Below are 12,477 nucleotides of genomic sequence, written 5' to 3'. Positions count from 1 at the left end.
GTCTCAGACATAGTTAACATCTAATGCTTTCATTATGTTTTCTTATTCAGTGAAATATTAATGTTGTTGGATATATTAAACACTGCCCTTCTGTTCACCCTTTCTCCCATCCTATCCATAAAATAATACAATTACTTTGTGCATCTTAGTTGAGACACTACAGAACATCCTATCTGATAAAATATATATTTAATTGTGCAATTTATTAACCTTAAAAATATACCCACTTTCTAACAATTGTAACCTTAACCAACTGAAGAAAGTTGTGATCCCTTCCGTAACTTAAGTTTTTTTTTACATGACTAACATTTCTTGTCTTTGTACCTATACACTTGCATTAATCCTCAAAGTTTTGCAGTCATAAAATAAATCCAGAAATATCACAGACCAAACACCACACACTAATTGTTATAAATATGATCCGTTTTCAAGAGTCCACTAAATAACAGTTCAGAATTGTGACCGTAATTCGTAACCTTGCCTTGTATTTGCCTTGTATTACCTCTTGTATACCTTGTATTTTTCAGCACACAATAAATGTTACCGCCCGATAACTGTAAACATGCAAAGAAATTTAACAGAGTGAGGAAATAACTGTAAAATATGCTTTGCTTTTGGACTTCTATCTACAAGACTGTATCAGACCAAAGTCATTTTTTCTTGAGCTTCAAAGCTGAATTTTCTTGTGACTTTTTTTAAAAAAAAACTGACAAGTAATTTTGCTTCAGTTTCAGACTTGCTTTAAAGTTTGTTGCAAAATGCATGGGCAATTCATTTTACACTTATTTTACTGGAAATTTAAAACAAAATCAAACCTCAAATTCCCAGATGATAGTTAAAGAAAAGGGAAGCATACTTTCCTTGACAGTTTTACTAATTAGGTAAAGTGAGTTTTATTGTGTTTAATACAATGAATCTTATTCCTCCTAGGTACATTTTGCTTTAACCAATTAAGTTCTTAGTGTCTTTCATTTGCAGTGTACATGCTTTCAATTGCTACAATAAATTCTCAAGCTAAGGTATTCAATGTTATAGGGGAAAAGAAAATAGTATGTAGCAATTAGCCGGTTTTAAAAGTGTTTTGATTATTTAATTTTCTTCTCTTGTCTTTCTGTGATGATACACATGTTGTCTTTAATTTTGTTGATGAGGAAAAAGTATGTTTTATCCTTCAAGCCTCAGGGTGGCTTTCATTTGTTCTTTCATTTATTAAACCAAATGGTGCGTGCTTTGTTTTTTTACATTGTGTTGACGATTTGTTTTTATTGTCGATGAATGTTATATATGAAAATGTTAACATGGATGAATCAGCTAGCGTTCACCAGGTATCTGTTTCTTTAATTCATTCAAAATTTTCGTCATCGGAATCCTGGCAATGTCTGTCTTCTCTGTTCTGCAGAAATGTTGAAGGAGTTGAACCAGCAGCGCAGAGCGAAAGAGTTTACAGACCTGAAAATAACTGTTGAAGGCAAAGAGTTTGAAGTCCATCAAAATGTTCTAGCTTCCTGCAGCTTGTATTTCAAGGAACTGATCAAAAGGTTTGCCTTCCTCAAGCTGTGATCTGGTCGGTTCTTTTGTAGGGTTCATTCTTGCTTTCCTCTCTTGCAGGGCTATGAAGATAGAGCCTCCTGTCACAGGGCCAGTAGCCATTCTTTCTACCGTTTCAGATGAATGTATTTCTAAATTGAAAGCAAATCTAAATTTATTTGCCTGTTATATTTTCAATTAATAGCTGCTTCATTTGGAGTGAAGAAATGAGATGTTCCATGACTGAGGATCCCAATTTATTTTTGAGAAAGCGTTGCCATTCTGAGTTGTTTTTTCCTGTACGTTTTAGATTGTTGCCTTTACCTCACTTGTATTTGTAAAGTACAGCTGTTTGGGGAAAGTTCACTTTCAACCAGATGTGCAGATATTATGAACAGTTTTCCAAGAATGATTTATCATACTTTATCATCTCACTGGTGAAGGAATTCCTATGGTGCTCTCACTCGACTATTCACACATCACCGTAGCGAATCTACCTAGATATTATGTTGGTTAAATAACACAGCAATAAGAAATGCAAGTTAAAATCAACTCTTAAAAGCAGACAATTGAACTCCATTAGATAATTATAATCTATGTTTAATAATAAGGTTTGTATGCTGAAATGGATAGATGCTTTTCTAGAATACTCTTGATACATTAGAAATAAATAGACAAATAGAAATGCTATGCAAGCATATAAGTGATTGCAAGGAAGTCTCCAAAAAATTCTTTGCTGCTTGAAATTAAATGGAAATGATAGCTGGAGAATCTTTTAGCTTTAAGGGATATGTGCAATCATTTTTCAGCTCGCTTAAACTTCCATCAGCTGCTCCATTAAATTTAATGTAATGGACATCCATGGTTGCATTATGCTTAAATTGAACAAATAGTTCCTTGAAGATAGCATGACATTAGATGCAAGAAAAATTAAGAAAGGAATCCTTCTGATGGTTCGATAAAAGCAAATGTGAAATCGAGCATCAGCTTTTGAACCATGCTGTGGCATAGTTGATCAAAATATTGTAAAGCTCAGTAAGAAGTGAACTTTAGATTGGATTAGCTCTTATTTTAAAGTCTATTCAGTCTAATTGAAATTAGATCAGTGGGGTGGCAGTAGTTTCTACCAGAAGTGTTACATTAAAGAGAATATTCAGGGATCACGTGAGTTTTTTCTAACTGCTGACTAAAACACTAGTCTTACTTATATGACTATAGTTGTAAATTTCATTTCTGAAATGTATATTTGTTCTATATAATGTTTCTTCCAAATTATTGGATTATGCAGGCTTTTTACATAATATGAATGTGGATCAATATTTTGTCTGTGGGAATACTAGCGAACTAAGTGAAAGAAACAAGCTTGAAAATCAGTTGGGTTTATATATAAGTAACAAATACACTGAAATACACTTAATTCTAAATTTATGTAAGCAGAATGTACATAGTTATTCTTTGACGTACTCTTAATAGTGCATATATGTTCTGCTAAGCAATTATTACCATATCAAAATACTGTTTTCATTTATCAGCCTAAGAAGCGAGTTTACATTTATTTGTCATCACCTCTAGCAGTAAAACAATTCGAAGCAGGAAACTCGATTTATATTACTTTTGCTCCAAGTTACTCTCATTGAAGATTGAGGAGAGCTCTATGCATGCCTGACATTGTGCATAAACAGAGGTCTGCTTATCGGCATAAAGCGCTGGTTAATTCTTCAATGCTATTGAAAAGCTGGGAGTGCAATACACTCTTTAATTACATTCTTTTTTCAGTTTAGAAATTTGTTTGAAATTGGCTGCAGTAAATCCTGATTTTAATGCATTACCCGATGGCATCAATTTAGTGATGAAACCACCTTCTGAAACTCATTTGTTAGCAATCCTCTGAATTGAATGGATGCCCTCAAACTCTATCCCTTCTGCAATTTTCATAAGCAAAGGTTAACTTTGTTTTGTAAATAGTGCATCAAGTATGTTTCAACACCACTCGGACTGCAAATGTTTTGCCTTTTCTCATATAATGGAGAATTTGCAAAGAACCTGTAAAAGTCTGTGCTTTAAACAATACTTTGACACTTGTATGCTGCATACAGACTGTGGATAACAGCGAAACCTCTTGTTCATCCACTTTGATTTATTTTCCACATATATAAGCCTAGGTCCATCATCGAACAAAGAAAATTTAGAGCTTGTTGTAGCCCCATAGATGGGAGGAAACTTCTTCCCTTCCCTCTCTGTGTAAGTTCCACAGGCCCAAATAAAATCCCTCTGCTCTATTCTCCAGTAGTTTGCACTGACTCACTGTTGATGTCCCACTAGGAAATGTTTGCCATCTTTTCCGACCTGTGAACTTGTTGTGTATTGTGTTTATACCCATGACTTTTTTATTCTGTGACAAACTAACTCCAGCTGACTGACTTCTTTTCTTTGTCCACACCAGAGCCTTTGATTTTTTTTCCTCAGAATATGCTTATGTTTGAATTAAAGGGTTTTCTTTACAGTGAGTGCTTCCAACATCAATTTCAGCACATCTTCTGATTAAGCTCTCCCAGTATTCACCATTGCTTTTCTTGAATTCCTTCAAGGCATAATGTTAATCAAAGCTTGTTTCCTCTCCACAAGGAAAGAAAGTGCTGGAAAATTATGCTAAAAAAACAAGATTTTATTTCGAAGCAACACACTTACAAAAATGAACCTTTGGATTTGAGATTTGTTGTCTAAATTTTCAGCAGAGGACACCCTAGTATCTCATGGTTGCCATCCTATAAAAGAGCTCTTCTTATTGTACCTCCAGATGCCGACATTCTTCTGTGACCAGGCAGTGAAGTAGCCTAAGTACTGGACCACAAGTCTCAAAGCTCTCGGTTTGATATCTTGCAATCCTTCCAAAGCTCCTCTGACCAGAACAGAAGCAGGAGGTTGTCAGCAAAATGCCCAACTCCAATTCTAGGGACATCTATTTCTCTGAATGACTTTTTAATATATAAAGTCTACAGACAATGGCCGCTGTCTGTGGGCAGTGGGCAGTTGCCTTTGCTGAAGGTAAGGGATGACTGAGGCAGACTTCCCCAGTGCTAGAATTCCCCACTGAAGAAGTGGAGTCCTGTAGCTCAGTGGTTAAAGCACTCGCTTTGCAAGCGAGAGAACTGAGTTCAATTCTAGGCAGGGCGAAACCTTGGGCAAGTTTCCTTACTCCACACGCCTAATAATAATCCCTCCAAAACCAAAAACAATAACAAATTGGTCATTTTCAATCTACGACTGTTTGTGGGACATTGCTGTGCGCAATTGGCTGCTGCGTTCGCCCACAAATATACAGTCAATTCACTTTACAGTGTTCTGTGAAGCGCTTTGGGACGTCCTCCCGACGTGAAAAGCGCTATATCAAATGCAAGGATTATTATTAATATTATTATTATTAACCTAAACTCCCCTCCCGCTCCATTTCTCCATTGAGAAATTATCAGTGGTATTTAAAATCCCCTGTAGAGAATGTCCTGGTTCAATTTGGGGACGAATCCAAGATGCTATGTGTCTGGGACACTCTGCAAATCAGGCTGGTTATTCACCATTGGGTGAATGTTATTTGCCAGCAAGTGTTGTGGGTTAAGCATGACACAAAGAGCACCTGGGTCCTTTTTCAGGGGAACAATGTCACTGGTGAATATTATTGAGATCGTACAATTGATTCGACAGTCTGTTCACAATATGAATGGAAAGTCTGGCACAATTTCTCCCTGAGATTCCAATGGAAAGCTTGACATCTCATGCGGTTCTTTGGTAGATAAACCTTTGGAATGAAAAAAAAGTGTTCGAACTTTAACTGTGTGGCAATTTTAGCTGTGACATTTGATCATTTGGTTCTTTTGCAAATGTTATTCAGTTGGATCTTCTAACTGTGAATTGTTACCACTCATGGCTTTACAGCTCACACCTGTTGCCAAGATCATAAGGCCATTCGTATCACCATTTAGTCAGTATCCTTCTGCACAAGTTTATTTATGATCATTTTGAACCCACGCCATCAAACTTTAATTTCCTCAATGTCAAGGAATGCTGGTTTCTACACATCATTTACTGAGCTGTGAATCTGACACATTTTTCCTACCATTCAGCTCTGTTATTCTTTGGCCTCATCTGAGTTATGCTGATTGAGTTTCATCTCTCTCAAGGAATTTGGGTGAGGAAAAATAAATTCATGTTTAATTTCATTATTGTTTTTGGAGCCTTTCAATCCTTTATCCGTAGAGATTTGCTTAACAATGTGTTTATTTTTAAATTTGCATTTTAGTCCTCATAGCCCCGCAAACTCATGTTGTCTTATCCGCTGAGTCTCTTTTGTCTTAAAATTTAACTTTGCGCAGTATTGTGAAAATTCTTAAATTCACTCTTCATTTGGAAGCTGGTTTCCATAGTGATCATAATAATAATTTTTGCATTTGATATAGCGCCTTATGTCTTCGAGACATCTCAAAGCGCTTCACAGAATATACTTTAAAGTGAATTGACTGTATATTTTTGTGGGTTAAACGAGGTAGCCAATTGCATACAGCAGTGTCCCACAAACAGTCATAGATTGAGTGACCAAATTAATATTTTATTTTTATTTTTGAAAGGTTTATTACCTCTGGAAAAGCGATCCCCCAATCAACTAACAACTGGTTTCCTAGTTACTGCTAGGTAAACAGAGGTGTGTGGAGTAAGGAAACTTGACCAACGTTTTGCCCTGCCAGGAATCAAACCCAGGTCTCTTGCTTGCAAGGCAAGTGCTCTAATCACTGAGCTACAGGACTCTAACAACTAGTGGCAACCAGTGATAGGCTAAGACTAGGTGGAGTTTCAGGCCTGTGTCTTGTGTCCTAACGTATATAACCAGGTGGCATATTAAATGGGCACATTAAGATGTGCCAGAAAAAGAGAAGTCCACTTTATCTGAGCAATGGGTCATCATCAAAAAGTTACTCCACCCTCAGTATAACAAGGATTGTTTATACTAATTTTTCAGCGAAGATATTGTTGTGAATCGGCTCTAAAGCCAGACGCGAGAACGAATGCTGAATGGTCCATCTCATTTTTGTTTTTAATCATATCATTAACGGTATATGTGGAAGATAAAGGAGTGAATAAACAGATTAGGTGACTTACCTTTGGTTTGGTCTTCCTAATTCTTTGATGGGAATTTATTCTTCTTACACTTCTAGGTTTGATTTGGATGCATACATGATGTTAATTCTGAGAAATTACTGCCGTGCTGTGCAAGCTTGGCTCTGCAGCTGACCTCATAAATTACTGAGGACTGGACTGAGCCAAAACCCTTATATAGTCCAAGAGGGAGGCAAGATCACATGGGCCTTGAAAAGCTGTGGTGCTCAAGACGTTTAAAAGAAAGGAGGGGCAGGGTTTGGGGGAGAGTATCATGAGAGAACTGCTAGAAATATCATCTTTTTGTTACTTGTTTGCCATGAGAAATTCCANTTTTTTTTAGTAATTGGAGCATGATGGACACCACCTTCTGTGCTTCGTGATGGTATCCCCAGGTGAAGGGCACTCAGTGAATGCAAGATGGTGGTGGTTTTCCCTGATATCTCTTTCTTTGCCCTGTTCCATCGGACACTGGGCATATAATAATAATAATACTTGCATTAGATATAACGCCTTATCACATCTCCGAGACATCTCAAAGCGCTTCACAGAATATACTGTAAAATGAATTGACTATTTTGTGGACTAGATGGAAAACGTAAAATGTGAAGGACCGTCCAAAGGTACTAAGTCTTCCTATAGGAGTTTCCTTTAAATAGCCTAATTGATACCTTACAGGCGCTGATAAGCTGTAGAGATGCTTTTATGTATGGATTTGGATTCTTAACATAACAGAAAACTAATTTTGTTCTTCTCATTGTACATTACTGTAGCATCTCACTTTTGCACAGTAAATAGCAGAAGCAATTACTTTTCCAATCTTTTTGTATCCCTTTTTATTAGTCAATCATTGAGCTGATTTTGCCTTGCAGTATTTTCTGAAGAGAATCTGAGAGCAGCCGAAATCTCTCATGGGAACTTCAAAGTCTTTTTGGCTTGCTTTCAATTGTGCATATGAATGGGCTTCTACTAACATTGAGCAAAAGGATATTTTGTCCACAGGATGTTGTTTGAATTTTTAAATGAATTTAATTCTTCCTATTACCTTTTGCAGCATACAGTGGAAGCTATTTGCAAATGTCTTTATTTTTCTTTGAAATGGTACATAATAGGATGACAGTAAATGGGTAACACTGTTTAAACATTATTGAAGAAACTAATGTGCTGGAGGAAATGCTGAGCAACAGTGAAGGAATTATACTTGGAGCAAATAAATGTGTTTTCAGTCAGCCCGTGATGATTGCTATGTTCAGCAGACAGACTACCTTTGTTCCACATGAAGTACGAAGTGCAAAGTTAACAGTGAATGAAATGTTGAATCAAAGCACGTTAATATTTCCTCTGATGTCAATTTTAAATTGAATAAGACAAAAAAAAAGTTGTGATTGGCCTGATTCCAAATCCATGTTAGTTTTTTTTTCTGAACTGAAAGTGACTGAGCATACTTATGTTAAGGCATATTGTTTTCTTTGCAATACTTGTGCTTCTCTTGTGGGGAGGTTTTTTTTTTGGTATCTGTCATGAAGGTGACTTATTGAGGCTCCTGACACAGAAATCCTTTGAGAGAGCAAAATAATATGTGCTATTGTACTTGGCTACATGTAAGTTTTACACAGTTCAAATCAAATCGTCAGCATCTTGGAACAAATTTCAGATGTTGGAAATTTGTCTGCGGAAACGTCTCATATTCTGCACCATGTGTCAACAAGTCAGTAGGTTTCAAAAGTGGCTGAAAGGAAATGGATTTCTAACATAACACAAAACATACAGAAAATAAAGTCAGACTACTCTTTGGGAATATTAATCATTTCAGTGTACAAGATGAGCACTTTGTGTTTGAATACATGCGCTCATCAGAAGAGTGACGGTTCAAAGAAGACAGTAAATATTCAACCTAAGTGAATAATCATTCATTTTTCACTTTCTGATTTTTTCCCATTCTATGAATAGAGGCTGAACGAGACTGTGTGAAGATTGACCCAGCCTGTGAACAAAAATAGTTTAAGAGTTTGTCAATTTTTATTCCCAAATGTTTAGTAAATTTAACTCTTAGTGTAATTCAAATCTGAGTTCATCTCAAGTGGTGCAACATACAGCAGGTAACCCTTTGAGGAAGTAGCATTTGTACATAACAATAAAATTTACACTTCTTTTCCTTTCAGTTGAAAGACCAATTCTCTTATTGCAGGATTGGACTCTATTACAGGATGAGGATCATTAACCAGACTTCTTCCTGCTGTTCTCTATCTATTTCTATTGCTATTCATTTGATGCTATCTAGGAGTCTTTTGTGTGGTATTTGTTGTAGATTAGGCCCTATAGTATTAGTTTGCTAATCATTTGATTGACCTATTTTCATGTTTAAGTGAATGTGTTGCCTATTGCATAATCTTCCCTCAACTGAACTGACCCCACATTCCTTCTTGATGTCTTCATTACTAATCCTATTTTCCTATTTTGCCATGATTTCTACCTGCTTTAACTGCAGCTCTTCTGTAAATAAAGCAATATGTGTTTATTTAGAAAATGCTTCAAATGAAGAAGTGTTCTTCACTTCTTCATGGTTCTGCAACTGAACAATAGATGGTTTCAGAAATTAACCAACAATTTCTAAATGACTGAAAGTGAGCACAGTTTGGAAGATACAATAGATACTCAGTACTCAAAGAGTTAAAATTGCTTTTAGTCATTAACATTTTGAGGCTGGATTGGATATTCAGTGGAGACCTTCAATAGAGGTAATGATTCAACTGAGATGCGACTTCATTAAATAAATACATATGTAGTATTTACAGTATATGTATAGCTACCACACAAAGAGTGGGCTTCCAGCTCTGAGATCTGAGTTCAAGTCCCATTTCTGACCTAGAACCATAGACATTTACAGCATAAAAGGAGGCTGCTCAACTCATCGTGCCTGCGCAGGCTATCTGATAATGGTATCTGTTTAGTCCTATTCTACTACCTTTCCCCCAACCCATTATATTTATCCTCTTTAGATGTTAACAAATTCCTTCTTAAAAATAAATATGGATTCTGCTTCATTCCTTGTTCCTGATAGAGCATTCCATATCCGAACACTCCTCTGCTGATCATAGAATCATAGAATTATACAGCACAGAAAGAGTCCATTCGGGCCATCGTGTCTGTGCAGCTCTTTGAAAAGAGCTACCCAAGTCAATCCCATTCCCCCGCCCTCCCCCCCATAGCCCTGCAAATATGTTCTCCCCAAATAATTATTTACTTCTCTCTTAAAAATGTTTGAGCTTCATCTAGAGTGTAAGTTTCCTGTCTCCATTCAAACATGGACCGCTGAGAGGTGACACAGGAGCAGCAGGTTATGTGGTCTTGTTGAATCGTTCTATCCTCTTATAATGTGAATGGGGTGAAAGAACAATATGCCGTCCGACGTGAAGGGCGTTATATAAATGCAAGTTGTTGTTGTTACATAGCGGTAGTGTAGCACGATCTTAAGATGTATAGAAAATAAAGGAATGAGGAAGAAAAGTTGCCTATCATTGGTATGGCCTTCTGAATATTTGGAATATAATTTATACTCTTGAAAAACCTTGGGGCATTCCTGTTCTATTTTGCTGCCAATTATGAGCATTTGGAATTGAATAATCACTCATTGCTGCTAAGGTCTGTTCTTACACTCCCTTTAAAACAGTCGCCGATAGGGTTTGTGATTTTCATATGGAGAGCAGAATTGCCTCTCTGTCCTCTTGGTTTCTTACTGATTTAGAGTGTACGGATATTGATATTACATTATTTCCTTTGTTAATAAATATGCATTGGAAATTTAACCAGCTACAAATATATTGCATATTTTAGCTGATTAAATTCCTAATTTTTAGTTGGTTGAGCTTACTGCTGGAATGATCCTACCCAGTAGGGCATTAGCTGGCTCTGTTATCGCTAGCCAAGTGTAAAGAATTATAGCACATACCCTCTCCCCCAGTGACATGTCTGCTCCTCCACGTCCCATTGTTCACCATGCAAACTTGTCAATCATCGAGGAAATGTACTGCAGATGTGCTTTCTTTACGTCACTAAGTCTGCCACAAACTGTTCACTCAGCTCCACTCTCCAGTCACCATGTTATCTCATACAACATGCTGCCTTATTTATCCACACCTTTATTACTTCCCGTATGGAATTTTTAAAGTTCAGTAGTCCAGCTCTTCAAATTCTATGGCAAGCATTATTGAGCGAGGCTAGGAGGTACTCTTAAAATGAAAGGTATACACTTTGTTCAGCTCTTTTCAAAACAACATCCTTAATGGTGTAATTGTCACTGCCTTATATGTACACAACCATTTATTTTTAAATGCACTGTTCTGTCTAACTGCAGCTTCAAGTTTATAATAATAATAATAATAATCCTTGCATTTGATATAGCGCTTTTCACGTCGGGAGGACGTCCCAAAGCGCTTCACAGAACACACTGTAAAGTGAATTGACTGTATATTTGTGGGCGAACGCGGCAGCCAATTGCGCACAGCAATGTCCCACAAACAGTCGTAGATTGAAAATGACCAATTTATTATTGTTTTTGGTTTTTGGAGGAATTATTATTAGGCTCTGTGTGGAGTAAGGAAACTTGCCCAAGGTTTCGCCCTCTGCCTGGAATTGAACTCAGGTCTCTCACTTGCAAAGCGAGTGCTCTAACCACTGAGCTACAGGACTCCACAAAGCTTATGAATTTGATAAAAAGGAAGCTCTGCCTTCTAACTTTTTTTGTTGCTTTATTTTTGTTTTGGCAACACATGGGTTGCAGAACTTGTTCAAAACCAAATGGAGCTTACAGAGGGCGGAGTGCTTAGCAGAATTCAGAGAATCTGGCTACATTATAAATGTATAGTAGCTAGAGTGTGGAGTGTGGAGACCTTGCTCAAGCACATTTGCCCGGGACCCACTTCCTGGTGTCTGTGCTGCTCTGGTGATGTGTGTTACAGGGAGGAGCTGGGTGTGGATTGAATCTGTTCTATTTAGTTGAGTGGACTCTGCCATTACAAAGCTGATTCAAAGCCCTGGGAAACCATAGCACAGACGAGAATGCAACAATATTCAGCTCTTATTGAAGAAGCAGGTAATAGAGATGCAGAGGATTTCTTGCAACTAGTGTAAAATATACTTAACAATATATATTTTTATGTACTGTTTCTGGGGGCAGTACTTTGATTAGAAAATATTGCCTCTTGGACTTTCACTCCCCTCGATGATATTCCTCACAGCCAAGAACTGTTCTTTGGTAGGTCGACCTGTGTTTTTAAGATCAGATATTTTGACTTTTTCCAGCTCACTATTTCCCGTCCGCTTCTTCCTAACGTGCAAACTGGTGCTGAGTGCAGTTTCGCAGAGACCCAGCCCAATTTGCCTCCTTTCATGTACGAACGTAGTCAGTGAGTGTCAGCTGAGACCATCACAGCTGAGCCCAGGCCTGTCCACTGACCACACAACAACAAGATTTCATTTATAGAGCGCCTTTCACGTTGGGAGGACGTCCCAACACACCCGTACATTCCAGCAGAAGCTTCTGTTTAACAATCAGTAAACTCCCGAAATAGGTGCATTTTCCCCCTGCCTAACTCAGGTTTTCTGAGGCCAATACTAACTGCTCAACTAACTCAATAGACAATAGGGGTGGAGGGTAATAACCCCTAAAAATAAGTCACTCCATCCACGACTGTTTGTGGGGACACTGTTGTGCGCAATTGACTGTTGCGTTTTGCCCATAACATACAGTCAATCCAATTTATAATATATTCTGTGAAGCTCTTTGAGACTTCTCAACAATGTGAT

General features: G+C 37.4%; 1 protein-coding gene across 1 annotated transcript in view; it reads left to right on the top strand.

The window, feature by feature from the left end:
* LOC103180920 (kelch-like protein 29) overlaps positions 1-12,477 on the top strand; it is a 203,573-nt gene that overhangs the window by 137,607 nt on the left and 53,489 nt on the right. The window contains exon 5 of the mRNA XM_007897033.2: positions 1,400-1,538. Coding sequence (XP_007895224.1) covers positions 1,400-1,538 — 139 coding nt within the window. The remainder of the gene's footprint in view (positions 1-1,399; positions 1,539-12,477) is intronic.

Source organism: Callorhinchus milii, unplaced genomic scaffold (assembly GCF_018977255.1).
Source record: "Callorhinchus milii isolate IMCB2004 unplaced genomic scaffold, IMCB_Cmil_1.0 Scaffold3, whole genome shotgun sequence".
Taxonomy (NCBI): Eukaryota; Metazoa; Chordata; class Chondrichthyes; order Chimaeriformes; family Callorhinchidae; genus Callorhinchus; species Callorhinchus milii.
This window is presented reverse-complemented; position numbering and strand designations above follow the sequence as displayed.